The sequence below is a fragment of the Rousettus aegyptiacus genome, unplaced genomic scaffold, assembly GCF_014176215.1.
Source record: "Rousettus aegyptiacus isolate mRouAeg1 unplaced genomic scaffold, mRouAeg1.p scaffold_m13_p_7, whole genome shotgun sequence".
In the NCBI taxonomy this organism is placed as follows: domain Eukaryota; kingdom Metazoa; phylum Chordata; class Mammalia; order Chiroptera; family Pteropodidae; genus Rousettus; species Rousettus aegyptiacus.
In genome coordinates, this window is record NW_023416310.1 from 12978319 (window position 1) to 12994413 (window position 16095).

A 16095-nucleotide genomic window follows, 5' to 3' on the forward strand; every position below is an offset into this window, starting at 1 on the left:
TTCTCTCCTCATCAAAAAGTATGTCATAAAGAATTAAAGTTAGCGTCACTTTATACGAAAGATAACCTTGCATCTGCACTAATTTTATTAAAGTAACATATAAACATTATAATTTTAAGTGTTATAAGTAACAAAGTTACTTTCATCACACTTCACAGTTAATGTAATTGCCCTTAGAGGTTTGAGTTTCTTTTACTTCCTCAAAGCAAAGAGAACAGTAGACCACAGCTGCTTTTGACACTCATCTCATAAAGTGACAGTTGCTGACAAAAGATAGATTTTTTTTTCTCCTTCTTTCCCAAAGTCAGAATTCATGGTTATCAGCTTGGGTATGGAAAGGCATTGTTCTAAAGCTGGTCGTTTTCCTAAACTTTCATGGTTAACTGTTGCATAGGCCAACCGCCTATTATTGTTTCTGTCATATAGTTCTTTATGTTGTTGAGTAATTTTAGTTAATAATTGTTTCCTGAGAATGTCAGGATGATAAATTTTTAAATTCTCAAAAAGATAAGATGTTAATAACATACATGAAGCAAAACTTTAAAAAGCTTACAAAATAACATCAAAATAAATAAAATGTTACAAATGATAACACAGTATTTAATTACGGGTAAAGGTGGTAGTTGAACACTCATTTAATATTGTTCCCTCCTTTAAACTACAACAAAAAAAGTCAACAAGGGTTGGGTTGGGGTTTTGTTTTGTTTTTGCTTTTTAAATCATAAATTGAGATGTAGACTAGGAAGGCCCAGTTTTAAGTGGGGAAAGCTGAGGACCAATTGAATTTGTACCTGTGAATGAATCTTCAAAGGATTCTAACAGTGGTAGTATTATGTAACTGTGAAAGTGGAGGTGAAGACGGGCAGGGAACTAAAATAAGGATTGCTTAAAAGCTATTTAAGAAACAGGCGCCTGCATCTCTTTTTACCCTGTCACTGTGCTAATACTGCTCCCATCTTGGTTGAGAGACTTGAAGTATATTTTCCAGGTTAAAACAGGACTGCGGGACTAAGGGACACCAGCACATCAGAGGCGGAGGGATATTAAATGAGCCTCGGGGTTTTGAATGTTGAGAGCCCTGCTGTCTTCTCCGTTATTGTCTTCCGGAACTGAGGCCTTTATCTTCCATGCAGAAAGCAGGAACAATCTTCTGCGAAGAATCTGATAAACCCAAGAAGAAAAATGTAAAGGCGAAAGAACTGTACATGAATACCTATAGTCTAGTTGGTAGATTTGTTTCTCATTGGGGTACAGGTGAACAATTTCAAAACTACTTTATGTGTATACAGGTGTTGAACAAATAAGTAAATAAGTGGTAGATTTTAGCCAACTAAGATGCTCATTCTCCATAATAATAAGGAAAATGCAAATTGAAACAAGATCCCATTTTCATCCATTAGAAGAGTTTTTTTTTTAAAAAAAAGATCTGATTATATCAAGTGTTGGAAAGAATACAGAGAAAATGGTTTTCTCACACACTGCTTAGTGGGCGTATGAAACAATCATTTTGGCAAGCAACTTGATAAATGCCAAGTAAAGTGGAAGATACACAAATACTACAACTCATAAATTCCACTTCTGAATATTACTATTAGAAATTCTTACACTTGTGCATATGAACTATGAACAAGAAGCTATATACAAGAATACTCATTGAGGCATTATTTGTAATAATGAAACTTTACAGACAACTCAAATACAAGAATGGCTTATTAAGATACAGCATATTGACTGTACATGTGAACAAAACACACATATACACACACACCCTCAGCAAGGCTAGAATTCTAAAACAATGTATGAAATCAGCAAATGTAGAATATGTGTACTACACGATTTAAACATGTATATTTTAAAACATTAAATATCAGCGTATATTGTTTATTGATGTATATATGATATAAAAAATTGACCATAAGGGTATGTCCTAATTCATGATGGTGGCGCTTTCTCTCAAAGGGACGGGCAGTGAACAGAGCGGATGATGTGTGGGTGCAGGGACCTTTGACTTATTGGTTATGCCTTATTTCTTAAAAAAGAAAATATATTAAAAATTTACTATTGTTAATTCTGGATCCATAGATATGTATTTGTTCTATTTCTCAATATATAATATATGTGGATTTTAGCCCCGTACGTCTGCCTAATCCAAAATAACAAAGAGTGTTTTATAGATTTCCTTTTTACCCATCCTGTGTTAGGTGCTCTTCTATCACCATGCTTCTTCATCTGATTCTTAAATCAGATTGAATGTAAGAAATTAAATTGAATAAATTAATAAATTAAAGGAATTGAGGTGCCGCATTAGCCTACGCTTGTGCCAGAATCTAGCTTTGGAAGCAGATAATGAAGACAGAAAGGCCTTACCCTTGAGGGGAAAATGGGACCATAATGGGAAGCCTCCAGGCAGGCCCAGTAGCTGTGGGGGTCCCTGAGGAGTTTACACCATCCATATCAGATGACTGTCTCTGGATTCCTAGGGGAGAGGTAGTGAGGAAAGACTTTTTAAAAAGTGAACTCTGAATAGCACAGATAATTATATGATAATTACTGCAGAGATACATTTTAGGAATAATAAGCTTACAGATTTTGTAATAACAGTCAAACATCAGATCATCAGCTCTGCTCTTTTTTGTCTTGCTCCACATTCCTCCTGTCTGGGTCCCTATATTTTCTCCCTACTGTACCGCCCTTCTTGTCATGATTTCCCCCTCATATTATCTAGCCGTCTGTCGGCTCTAAAGTACATTCAGATGCCTCAAACCAATCAGTGAGACCATGCTCTTCTCCTTTCCGGATAGCCTCCCACTGCACAAGTGGTATGCAGGGAAGAGTACTCTTAAGAGATAAGTTTTATAAATTACAAGTCTAAATCTCATTCAGTACGGTTTTTTTTTTTTTTTTTTTTTTTTCAGTGATCAAATCCCCTACATTTCTGCTGGCTTTTGGTAATATTTCAATGTCTTTCAACAGTTATTTTTTCTATTTGGTCCAGAGTTAATAATTGTTATCTGTGGATGAGTATGTCCAATACAGGAGAGTCTATCATTACTGGAACCAGAGCTCAAGCCTTTTTAAGTATTATGAATATAAAAATGTTTTCATTAAAAAATTTGAAGTAGAATATTATAGTAACTTTCATAACATAGTGAGGATTATAAAAATCAAAGAAAAAAATTAAATGCAAACTGAAAACATGAAATCAATGTTTATAAGTAGAAAAAAGAAAAAATGTACAAATGCAGCCAGAAAAAATATTTAGAAGACATATAAAGGGATCTTTGAGAAGACTAAGTGGCAGTCTTAAATAGGAATACATATTTTATCACCTGAATGGACTTCAGCTGTAAAATCAGATCTTTATCATTGTCTTTGGAAACATTTTTCTGTTTGGCCTTAAAAGTTTTATTTTCTTTCTTTACCTAGAGCATTTCTGACCTTGATCATTTCTTAGACAATAAATGACAATCTCACCTACCTTCCGCGTTTATTTTTTTCTTCTCCTTTGTTATAGTTGTTTGCATAATTGGCTTTCAGTGAGTGGGAGTGGAGAGATCAGAGCCATCTCTGGAGAACACCTTTGCCCCATTCCCCTGGAAGCTGCCCCTCCTCCCCCAGAGCACTGACTTGACCCTATCTATTTTGAGGACTCATTATGAACAAAGAAGTCTCCCAGGTAGGAATTATAGCTCTGGTTTCAAAGAGCTTTGTCTCTACAAAAGTATGAAGAGAAAATGATTATTTGTTGACTCGTATTTTTATAGAAAGGTGTGTTTGATCTGAGAAGCATTACGATTATCATAAAACATGTGCTGACATTCCTAATTGAAAATGTTAGAAAAGTTTTAGATTATGCTTTTTAAACAGCTTTAATGCACAGTGAAGTCAATATATAGGCTTCAGTAAGGGAATGATAGTGGCTTCACTTTGTGAATGAGAAAGAGAGAGAAAATAGAATAAGCTATTGATTAAATTCTGGCTTAGGTGTCTTTTTCTTTAAATGTTCGGGAAACTTAACATTTTCATTATTATTATCTAATGTATAGTTTATTAAAATTTTATCAGTTGTCTGATCCAGAATCACACATTGCATAGTTGTCACATCTCTTTGATTACTTTAATTTGGAATAGTTTACCAGCTTTTCTTTGTCTTCCGTGATATCTGCATTTTGGAAGGATACAGGCCAGCTCTTTTGTACATGCCACTTGTTTTGAGCTTGTCTGTTTTTATCTATGTTCCTTTCTGAAGAGACTATGACGTGCGACTTTAGAAATTCATAGATTTGTTACTGAGGACTTGTCTTGAAAACAAAGCCTAAAAAGATATTTTTCAGAAGAAAGTTTGTTAAAGCATAATAGGTACCCAAAATTCCAGAAGGTAGAGTCCTAAAAACAAGTTAGATGTTATTGAAATGAATTTTCTATGTGTGTGCATATGTATACATGGAAGTTTATAATCTATGATTTACAAATTTTTGGACAAAAATTATGGTTTATAAAGGTAGAACTTTTGATTTTGAAGGAATAGCACATTTACATTTTAAAGTTGATTTACATCTTATAGGAAATAATTGGTTTTATAGTATAATGACCATAGAAGATAAGTCAGGATTATATATATGATCAATTTTATTTATTTCTATATTATGTTTGGACCAAGAATTGAAAAGATTCTCTGTTCATATGTTTGAGAACCTTATGTTATACCACCTAAGATTTTTCGATGTGGTATAATTTAATGTCAGCTTTTCTGGGAGGACCACTAATGAAGAGTCATTTTAGTGTAGAGGCAGAAGCAAAACTTGGAATCTGGAGTTAGCTTTTCTGCTTATTAGTTATGTAACTGTAAGTTACTTGTATAAGTTAAAGCTTAGCCAGATTCTGGGACCAAATTACCTAAGAATGATTTTTACTTCTGCCACTTAAGATGTTGGGTAAATTAAGTAATCCATGCCTCAGTTTCCTCATCTTTAAAATGGATTCTAATGCTGCTTATTTCATATTTTATGAGTCAATGAATTAGTAAGGTTTATGGATAAATAATGTAAGTTAGATGCTTAGAACAGTGGTTGACACATAGCAAATCCTATAAAAGTGTTAGCCATCATCATTGTCATCATCATCAGACCATGTTTATTAGTCGGATAAAACTGTTGAATTCAGAGATTCTGTGAAGTGGAGGTAATAATAATATACACTTCATAGGACAGTTTTGAGGTATAAATGATTTAATACATATAAAACACAAACACTCAAGTACGTATATTATTATATTGTGTTTTCCTTTAATTAAGTGCATATTAATGGGCTTACATTTTTTGTGAACCTTTTTATTAGTTTGTTTCTCTCAAATTCTTTGTTACTACTGACTTTATACTGTAAAAGTTGGAACAGGCAAAAAAGGCATTCTGTATATTTTAAGTAGCTTATAGTCAAAAAGTTCGAGAAGCGCTGGACTAGGTGACAGTTGCTGGTGTCCCTTGTATTTTGAAATTTTGTAAATCTTAGCTTCTTGTTTAATTTCTAAGCATTAATTTCATACTTGTTATTCCGTTGAGAATACTGGAAGTGAAACTTGTTCAAAGTTAGTCTTTAGTTTGGCATTTAAGGGTTATAACTAGTTGGTATTATCATTGAGAAGATGTTAATGCTATTTACCTGAAATACTTGGGTAATTCTTTTTTTCATTTTTCAATGTGTATCAATAATGTTTTTCCCAAATATAAATGAATCAAGTGAGTTGGCTTAAGTTTTAAGCTGGGCTTTTAAAAATGCATACTCTTTCTATAAATTTGGGCACTAGAGATTATGTGGAGATTTATATTACAATTTTATTCATGCCCTGTCCTCTTCAGTTGGGGTGATGACCGTGAAATTAAATGGAGATTTACCTGACTTCATAATTTTCTAGTGCCCTCAAAATATAATTCTGTTGTTTTGTCAAATTATTTTGATGCATGCTGCTCTATTACTTTGGCACTTCTGCTACCTTATAACATCAGACATTAAATTTCTCTCTCTCTCTATTTTTTTATTGGCTTATATGTGTACATTTAAACCATATTGTATTATGAAATGAGTTTCTGAAATATTTCAAGGCAATTAAACAACTCTGATCAGGGGCTTAATTATTTGAGCTATTGGAGTAATTTTATGTAATAAGTGTGATTATTTGGTCTTTGATAATCATCTGTGGATTACTTATGTCTAATGCTGATAATCATTCTCTCCGGTCCCAGCTTCCAGCTGTTTTTCTGCTCATTAGCATCTGAGTCTGTAAAAGAGGATGGAGTTTGTAGAACAAGACATGCATTGAAATTTTTATCACTTAATTTTGTGTCTGTGATCGTTTTCTTTTTTTAAGGTTGTTTACCTGCTTGCTAGACTATTATAAATTGTTCTCCTGTGCACACGCAAGTATATATTAAATACTTGTTTGCACAGTTAAAGACAGCTATAGTCAGAAAGTTTGATTTTAATCCTTTCATTTTTGTTTTTTAAAGAAATTCCAACATCTTTTTCGCAAGTTAGAACAATGTAGAACTGATTTTTGGAAGACGTGTACAGTACATCTCTAATTACCCAAAGTCATTAGGTAACTGGAATCATCTAATGAGTTTCATAGATTTACAAGGAAATGTTGAGGGTATTTTCGCCAAATTGTTTAAGAAGATAGCTCTCACAAATATGTGTTTTATATACTATTTTTTCTCATTAACAAATTCATACCAATAAGAGCATTTTAGCAAGGTGAATGCATATAGGTTTATGTTTTATCTTTAAAAATTATATTTTATTAAGAAAGTAAATAAATAAAAGGAAAGAATAAAAGAAAATGGATCTGTGCTAAAAATTCTATTTTAAATAGTTAATGTGAGGAATTTAAAATGTTGAGTTTTAAAACTAATTCGATTGTCTTCTTCTTCCTACATATTTATTAATAGAAAAAACTTACATTTTTCCAAACTTATTCTTTCCATTTAAAAAAAATAGTGCAAAGAAAAAAAGCATTATCTCGATCTATAGAATAAACTTTCAGTAGTAAACATAAATTTGTTAAATACATTATTTCAAAGAGTATACTTCTAGAAGTTACCAAGTCCATGATAATGTCTTTATTAGCATAAGAAACTTAAAAAGACTGCATGAGATTTTCTTTTACAAAAAACACTTTAACAAATATTTGATATTTTATAGAATCGATTAAATAAGATAAAATTATATCTTTATTTTTTAAGAATTCATTGCTTTAAACTTGCTTATTTGCCTTTGCTTTCTATTCCTGGACATAATGGTTAAGATATTGGCAGAGACTTAAGGGGCAGGGGTTCCTTTCTGGTCTAGGGATAGCCACCGTCTGAGTTTGGTCCATTGTTCTGTGGGTTCAGAGAGAATTTTTGTTTCCAGATGTTTAAGGAAATCCTTGTTCAGTCATTATTAGCTTGAAAATACTGTTGTTATTTTTAACAAAAATTAGTAGGTAGGCAAAGGAACAAAAGATATGACCCATATACAGGAAAAATAGCAAAGCAATAGAAGTTATCATTAAGGAAGCTCAGGCATTTTACTGATTAAAAAAGAAGAAAAAGTTGGACTTCATCAAAATTAGAAACTTTTGTTTATCAAAAATACTTTGAAGAGTGAAAACACAAGATGGGAGAAAATGTTCCCAAATTGTGTATCTAATAGGAATCTAGTACCCAAATATAAAGAACTCTTAGGAGGACTTAGCAACTATAAGACAAAAACCCAATTAAAAAAATAATAGACAAAGCACCTGAATAGACAGTTCTCCGAAGAAGATATACAAATGGCCAATAAGCACGTGAAAAGATACTCAGTGTCATTAGTGATCAGGGAAATGTACATCAAAACCATAACGAGATACCATTTTATACCCGCAGAGGTAGCTATTATGAAAATAAATTTGCAAAACAAAATAATTTTTGGTGGGGATGTGAAGAAACTGGAATGCTTGTACATTGCTGGTGAGAATTTAAAATGGTTACAGACGCTATGGAAGACAGTGTGTCAGTTCCTCAGAAAGTTAGAGTCATAATATGACTGAGAAGTTCCACTCCTAGGTATATATTTAAGAGAATTGAAAGCATGTTCACACAAAAATTTATATATAAAGTTCTCAACATCATTATTGATAAATACCCCCCAAATAGAAAAAAAAAAAAAAACTGAATGACAGTTAATGAATAGATAAACAAAATGTGGTATATCCAAACAATGGAAATTTATTTAACCAGACAAAGGATAATAAAAATCCTAAAGTCCCCATTCTTTCTTTTCACATGAGAAAGATTTTGGTTGTTATTGAAATGAAAAAAACAAATTGAAAACTTCTTTTAGAGTGCTATAGGTGGTTGAGGACTTCAGTTTGAGAAACATTTCTTTATGGCAGTTACCCAGTGCAGGAGCTCTTTGTTTGTTATGATTTTTACTCTGTGATACTTTTCATGCAGCTATCGACTTTGGAAGGTTTGGCTCTCAGAGCGTCCCTCTCATCACCTCTACGCTCCTCTATGCAAATTGTTTACTAAACACTTTAAAGTATATTATGAGAGTTATTTATTAACTATTACTGATTTTTCAGGTTGCGCAGTTCCCAGCTAAATCCCAGAGAAGAGTGACAGATTTCTTATGTAGAAATGTATAACTCAACTGAAATACAAAGCCCTGACCTAGTTCTTCAGCTCCACCTATTTGGTTTAGTCTGGCCCATTTGAACAGAGGTAGATGTGGTTTCTAGTTCCTAAAACTGCCCTCTAGAGATTGCATGAGATTGGGTATAATTTAGCAAGTCTTTTTAAATCAACAGGGTACTTTTACTTAGAAACCTTACCTCATTTTAAAAGGTGATATGCAAATTGGTTTCCTGAAACCAACTTTCTTAATGAACCTTATTTAAGTACAATTACTGTCAAATATAAAACCATCCCACAAATATAACAGCTATAATAGTTTTCACTTATCAGAGGTTTTGCATTCCACTGTTTATTGTTTTGTAAAGAGAAAGCAGTTCATACCAGAATCATCATTAGCAAATTGTTGATGATTCTTTCCTAACTTCTTTCTATTGGTTCTTATTTTGGTAGGCCAGCCTGTCTGGCTGCTGTCGAATTGTCTGACAATTCCTAAGCCTCAGAATCCCAGATAAATTTAGCAGATGTCTATCTTCTGCCAGTAGCCTGAGAGTAGCACAGTATGGAGAATCTTCTTTTAAATCCAGATTTATTTGTTGCTCAAAGTTATCTAGTCTGTGAGATTGTATTATTTATGTTTACAGTTGTATTCCTATAATATATCTTTGTGTATCTACAGTACTATGAAATATTGTAGGCAGTTTCTCTGAAATACTAGATATTTACCTTTTCAAATTAGAAGTGGTATTCTCCAATTTCTAGACCAGAAAGGTTGGTTTTTTTCCTCCATGAAAACAGAGAAACAAGGATTTCAAGAAAGCTCAATTTCTCAGTTATAGGAAAGAATTCCAAAGCATTATGAAAGATTCCAGAGAAGATTTAACCATTAAAAAAAAAAAAAAAAACCACCTTAAATATCCTTTAAAAAATTTAAATGTTTAATCTCTCTGATTCATCACCCATTTTAGCTTCTTTATTTTTTAGGCATGATGTTAGATACTGAATAAACAGTAAAAAGGTCTAGTAACTGGCTTTGAGTTAACAATCTAGAAGGGGAGAGAAATAAGAGAATTATAATTTTATATCACATTATATTAAAAAATACATGCCCAGGAGTATTTTAAGGCCAGTAGAATTCCAGATGGGTAAATTCTCAGATGGGTATAACCTAACATCTTTGGAGGCAGAGAAGGTGGGCACCTAAGGAAACAAGAAGTAGCTCCAGAGCATGAAGTATAAGTTAGCTAAAACTCTTTTTTTTTTTGGATTTTAGCAAACTCTAAAGTCTTCTTTCATTTTCTTCCATGTTCATCATTTTCTTCTCTTTTATTTCTACTTTTGTTGCAAAGTTTAGAGTTGATGCTTGTTCATTATTATAAATTTATTGCATAATTTCCTTTTTTATTAATAAATTTTAAAATTTTACATTGCATTTCTACATGAAAATAAAATTAAGTGGCTTATTACATGATATTTGGTTTAACCTCATTTATGCATCTGTGGATCTCTATTGGAAGAGAAGGTAACAAACAGTCTTATTAATTACAGTAATATATTACTTAGCTGATTATTCTTATTCTGTGTTTGGGTTTCAGAATGGATGCTAACACAACCACTTTGGGTCTTTCAATCTCTTTTTGTTGTCGTGATTATTGTTGCCAAGTCTGGAATACTGGCCTTTGCATTGAGGTCATCCACCTTAAATTGTAATTATTTTCCTAATATAGGTCCTTCTCTCACAATAAGAGGTTTAACAGATTTTTTTTATGATGACATTAATCCATAAGGCAGCTCATCTCATTTGTTTATCACTAATAGATATATAAAACTTCAGAGTTCATCATGTTTTATACATGCTGAGTTTTAAGTGACAGTGGGATTTCAAATAGAAATGTCCATTTAGCAGTTGGAAACTTAGATACCAAATTCTGAGATGATAAAGATTGTACTTCTCCTTCTTGGAGGAAGTCTTAGAACAAAAATCAGAACTTGTCATTCCTGTGTTGTTACCCCTCTCCTGATTGCATAATTTACTCAGTAAAGCTTCAGTCCTTGAAATGGTTTTTAAGGCCTTACGTAATGTAGCCAGCCTCCCATTACCTCTCAGACCTCATCGCCTGTTCCTTCACTCTCTTGTTCTAGCTACACTGATCTCTTCCGTGATTCTTGAAAAGCACAGTTATCCCCCAGCCTTAAGGTCTTCTCCCTTCCCTTTCCCCCTGCCTGGAGCACTCTTCCTGCAGATACCCTGGGCAGTCCACCTCCTTCAAGTCTTCACTGGTGTCTCACCTTCTCAGCAAGGCCTTTCCAAACTACCCACTTAAAATTGCTGCCCTCTTCAAATCGTTGCCTCTTTTTTTTCCCATAGCACTGACAACCTTCTAATTAACTCTTTAATTTACTTCTTAATTTTTATTTATTGTCTTTCTCCCTCACAATAGAACGAAGCTCTATGAAGACAGTGATTTTATAAATTTATTCACAACTGAATCCCTAGTACCTAAAACGGAAGCCGCCATGTAGTAGGAGGTCAAAATATATTTGTTGCTAAGTTAAGTTGAGCTACCCACATTGAGATCAATTTTAAGTTTTCTTACTAATGTTTACCTTTGCTGAAAGCATGGAATATTACCAAAGATTTTATTTTCAAAACCTTCCCTTAAGGTTGAAACTAAAATTAATACATATAATCTATATGTGTATACAAAGCGATTTTATGTAGTATACAACATATAATCTGTTTCTATATAGATCATATGTAATATATAATACATAACATATATAATCTATAAACACTTGATCGGATGGGTGTTTGGTAGACACACAGTGGATGAGAGCTGATGCTAGTTTTATATATTATGTTAAGGAGGTTGAATGTTGTCCTTTGCTGTGAACATGGGATATTACCAAAGATTTTATTTTTAAAATCTTCCATTTAACAGTTGGCAACTTACATACCAAATTACTGAGGTGATAAAGGGCAATGAGGATTTAGTGAAGAGTTTTAGGCAAGAGGTTCACATGATCATCAGGTGCTCAGGGAGACCGTCTGGGGAGCTATTTTAGGAGTCCAGCAGGAGCCAATGAGAAAATATGAGGAAGGGGTGGATTTTAGATATATGTAGGAAGTAAAAATAGGCAAGTTTTCGTATTTGCATGTGGGGTATGAGGGAAAACGCCAGTATACCAACTGAGAGAAAAAATACGTAAAGGGAGATGTTAAGCTCATTTTGGAAAGCTGAATTTTTGAGGTACCCGTGTGACTTCCGGATGGAGAGATCTGGTGAGGAGTTGGATTGAGGGTCTGAGACCAGGAATGTTGGGCTGGAGATGGAGATTTGGGAGTGATACACACAGAGATTGTTTTTTTTTGTTTTTTTTTTTTTAATCATGCTGAGTGAGCAATATCACCCTGGATGGTACGTGCTAAAAAGAGGCCTTGGACATTAGAACCACGGGGGGCGGTGGGGGTTCTACCCACCACCACCTGTGCACACGTGCACGCGCGCGCGCACACACACACACACACACACACAAGTCAACAGGTGCTGAGAATTCATGGCATAAAACATCACTTCTTCAGAGAAGCCTCACTTGAGCCCCTGATTAAAATTAGGTCTCCTCTGTTGTTTTTGTTTGTGAACCCTGTTCTTTTCTTTTATAATTTTGGTCACAATTTAAAATTATATATTATTTTGTGTTTTATTTGTTTATGCTCCCACTCAATGAGGGCAGGAACCTCTGTTTTGCTGTTCACCATCTGCTCAGCTCCTAGCACACTGCCTGATGCATGATAGATGCTTGATTTGTTAGCTAAGTAAATGAAGGAAATGCAGGCTCACAGAAGACAATGGATAATAGTGTTTCAGAGGGAAACAGTTTCAAATGCTACTCCAAGCAATCCAGTAAAATAAGAATAACAGCATATATTGAGCCCTAATGAAGAAATAAAAAATGTTCATTATATTTGTCAGTGAAGTATGGGACGAGTTATCTACTGAATGAACACTACCCCTCATGGAGTTCTTTCTAAAGGAGAGATAATAACAGTAGCCAACACTCTCCAGGAATTTGCCGTGTGCTCTTTATATGCACTATTTCATTCAGTCCTCACAATAAATCTAAACCTAGGTAAGTATAGTTATTATCCATCCCTATGTCACAGACGAGGAATTAGGTTTAAGGACATAATGCACTTTGCCCAAGAATAGGTAGGTAGTATTTAAGCCAGAACTTAAACAAGAACTTTCTGACCCAAAAGCCCATGCGTTTGACCACCGTGCAGTGGTAGGTTCCTCGTCAGGGAAGTGACATTTTGAAAATGACATTTGAGCAGGAATGGTTTTGCTGCTGTTTATAGGACAGATTAGAAGTACGAGTGACTGGAATTGAGAAACAAGATAAAAGGATCTACATTCATCTGGACTGAGCTATTTGGTTTCAAACTAGGGTCATAACTGTATTTGAGAATGAAGGAGGGGACAATCTAAGATCTCTTGTTAAGGAAGAATTGAAAGGCTATAGATACCAATTAAAAATGAGGTATTAAAGAGTGAGTAAAAAATAATTACAAGATTGCAGTCCTCGGAGTTGGAAAATTTCATGAATTGCATTTCTAATATGAAGTCAGAAATGTGCCTTTTTGAGTACATGAAGTAATAAATTTATGATTAGAATTTTAGGTATTATTTGTACACCAAAAAGGGGACATGACAGTCTTTGGTATTGAGAAATGGTTAGAGACAAAATTTTAGGACTAGAGAAAAAGAATTTATTCAGACATATTAATTAAAGCCATATGAAAGATTCTTATGGATCTCAACAGTCTTTATAATAAAGTTTACCAGTGTGGCTGCCAATATGTGGTGCCATAGGTTGATAATTTTAGAATTTAAGAAAAAGTTAAGGGTTTTTCCCATTTAACAAGGATAGATGGAGTGAAAGAGAATGAAGAGGTATGTTGTTTGGCCTTCATAAAATCCAAAAGGTATTAATGACTGTAAGGCCAGGGATAGGATTTTGAGTTTCATTAAGGATCCTACAGAGAATAGTGGTTGATAGGGACAGATCAGAGGGGATCTTTAAGTGCGGTCACTAACTGGCACAACATGTGAGAGAGAGACCTGGCTGGCATGCTAGGAGAAATTACTTTGTGTTCTCTGGCACCTGTACCAAGAGCCTAACATAACTAAACACTTGATCTTTGTCACTTAACTACATAAACACAAGGTTAAGAGTATAGAAATTCATAGTTGATAAGTACCAAATCTAGTCCATTGCTTTAACTTTGATCATGTATATGTTATTTATTTTCCTATTAATATAAAATCTAAACTTTATGAGTAGACATTGTTTTAAATCCTTTTCAAACTAGAGTCTAAAATAAATAAATATAAAAAACAATATCTGACTTCCACTTATATTCAATTTTTACATTTATGAAAATGATTTTTTTTAAAAAAATCAGTATCTCATTATTTTAAAAATATTTTCATTCTGATCTCTATGATTTTCATAAAGGATTATTCATTTTATTTTACAGACACAGAAAAGAAAGTATAGAAACACTAAATAGCTGAGGATTTGTGTTTTTGCAGAGATGTGGATAGGTGCTTTTATGTTGGCTGTAATTATCTATTCATTGAGAGACTACAGTGTTTGGATCTTTCCTAACGTAAGGAGCTTCCTCTTCCCTTTTGGTTGGCAAGTTGGTCAGGGTAGATTTCTTATCGTTGTCCTTTCTTTTTAGGTGTGAAGTTTTTCAACATGAGTGGCCTCGGAGACAGTTCATCCGACCCTGCTAACCCAGACTCACATAAGAGAAAAGGATCGCCATGTGACACACTGGCATCAAGGTAGGAACACTCTTTTCTTAGTCTATTTCTGGCAGAGCTGCTTTATCATTTTCATTGCCGTTTTAGAGCTTTTGTTTCATCCACTCCAAGTTTACTGGCCTTTGTTGGGTCCCTCATACTCACCACGTTCTCCTCCTTCCCTAGGGCCCAAATACTTGCTGCTCCCTCAGTCCAGCTTGCTCCCTCTAGATTTCCTGTAGCCAACATTTACACATCCTACAGATGCCAGTTTAGTCTTTACTTCCTTAGAGGGAGCCTTCGTTTTCTTCCATAACTATTATGTCAAATCTCCCTCATTCATGTATCTGTCTCACATGTATTTTTATAGCTCTGAACCAAAATTTCAGGATTTTGATAGTTTGTGTGATTATTTTATGAGCCCCTGGCTTCACCACTACACAGTAACCTGCCATTATGTAAGGACCTTGTCTGTTCTTAACTCACTATTTATTTTATCCCTAGTTCCTAGCACAACGTGTTGCTTATATATAGTAAGGATACAGTAAATATTTGCCAAATGAATAAATAAATCCATTGTACATCTTTAACGACTGTCTCAGAACATTATGGTATTTAGTAGAACTTAGAAATGTTATGATATCACGATTTTAAAGAACGATTATTGGTAGAATTAGATATTTGTATGTTATAAGGAATATGATCACCTTAAGTAGGCTAAAAGAGAATTATTGCTAAGGAGACTCAGAAAAGATTTTAACAGGAGAGTGCCAATGCTCCAAGCTGGAGAAAGAAAAGGGACTATTTCCCTTACAGTTAACACTGTCATGGAAAGATGATACTAACCTAAGGACCCATAATCACAGGCGATTGTCCAGGTGCTAGGAGGAATGGTAATATCAAGATATGATCCAAATTTGTTTTGTTAATGTTCTTTATGTCTGTACATAAAGTCAGTCCTACTTAAAGGAAAACTTAAGAGTAAGTAAATAAAACTAATGTCTTTTACATTTAATTTTTTATTTGGGAAAATTTTAAAAACCTTTAGAAGAGTACAGACTAGGAAACTATGTATACCCACCACATATAATTGATAAATTTTGCTGTATTGTTAGTATTTTATTAATTTTTATTATATTTGAAGTCTTATCTAAGTAAAAGTAGAAAAATGATTAATGAATAAATTGAATTATATCCAATTAATTCCTCCATTCTTTTTAATAGTTATATATAAGTATCTGTGAGCAATATAGAATGTTTATTAAATTTACATATTGTATAATATTGTATATAGTTTTCTACAATATACTTTTTTCAGCATGGCACTTGAAATATAAATATACATAAATTCAGTTCTAATTCCTTTTAACATAGTATTACACCAATGTATTACATTTGAAAAATCCATATCCCTACGAATAGACATTCCCTATAGATAAACAACCTTTTTGTTACAAATTTTTGTTCTTATAGCTTGCCCTGCAGCAGACATCTTTATACACACCTCCTATTTATACATAAGAGTTTCTTTAGGCTCTGCACATTTTTTATGTAACTAGGTAATTACCACATTGTTCTTCAAATGACAAACATGGGGAATTCCTTTTTTCTCACATCCTTACCCACTG

At 33.5% G+C, this 16095-nt stretch overlaps 1 protein-coding gene across 9 annotated transcripts in view; it reads left to right on the forward strand.

Annotated features, from left to right (window-relative positions):
* NCOA1 (nuclear receptor coactivator 1) overlaps window positions 1-16095 on the forward strand; it is a 189106-nt gene that overhangs the window by 92494 nt on the left and 80517 nt on the right. For 6 of the 9 annotated variants that reach the window (XM_036223966.1, XM_036223965.1, XM_016121705.2 and 3 more), the window contains one exon: window positions 14404-14509. In XM_036223966.1, the coding sequence (XP_036079859.1) occupies window positions 14421-14509 (89 nt within the window). In that variant the 5' untranslated portion in view covers window positions 14404-14420. Of the gene's footprint in view, window positions 1-3514; window positions 3677-14403; window positions 14510-16095 lie in introns of all 9 variants that reach the window. The other 3 variants (XM_016121706.2, XM_016121709.2, XM_016121704.2) reach the window with 1 other exon arrangement.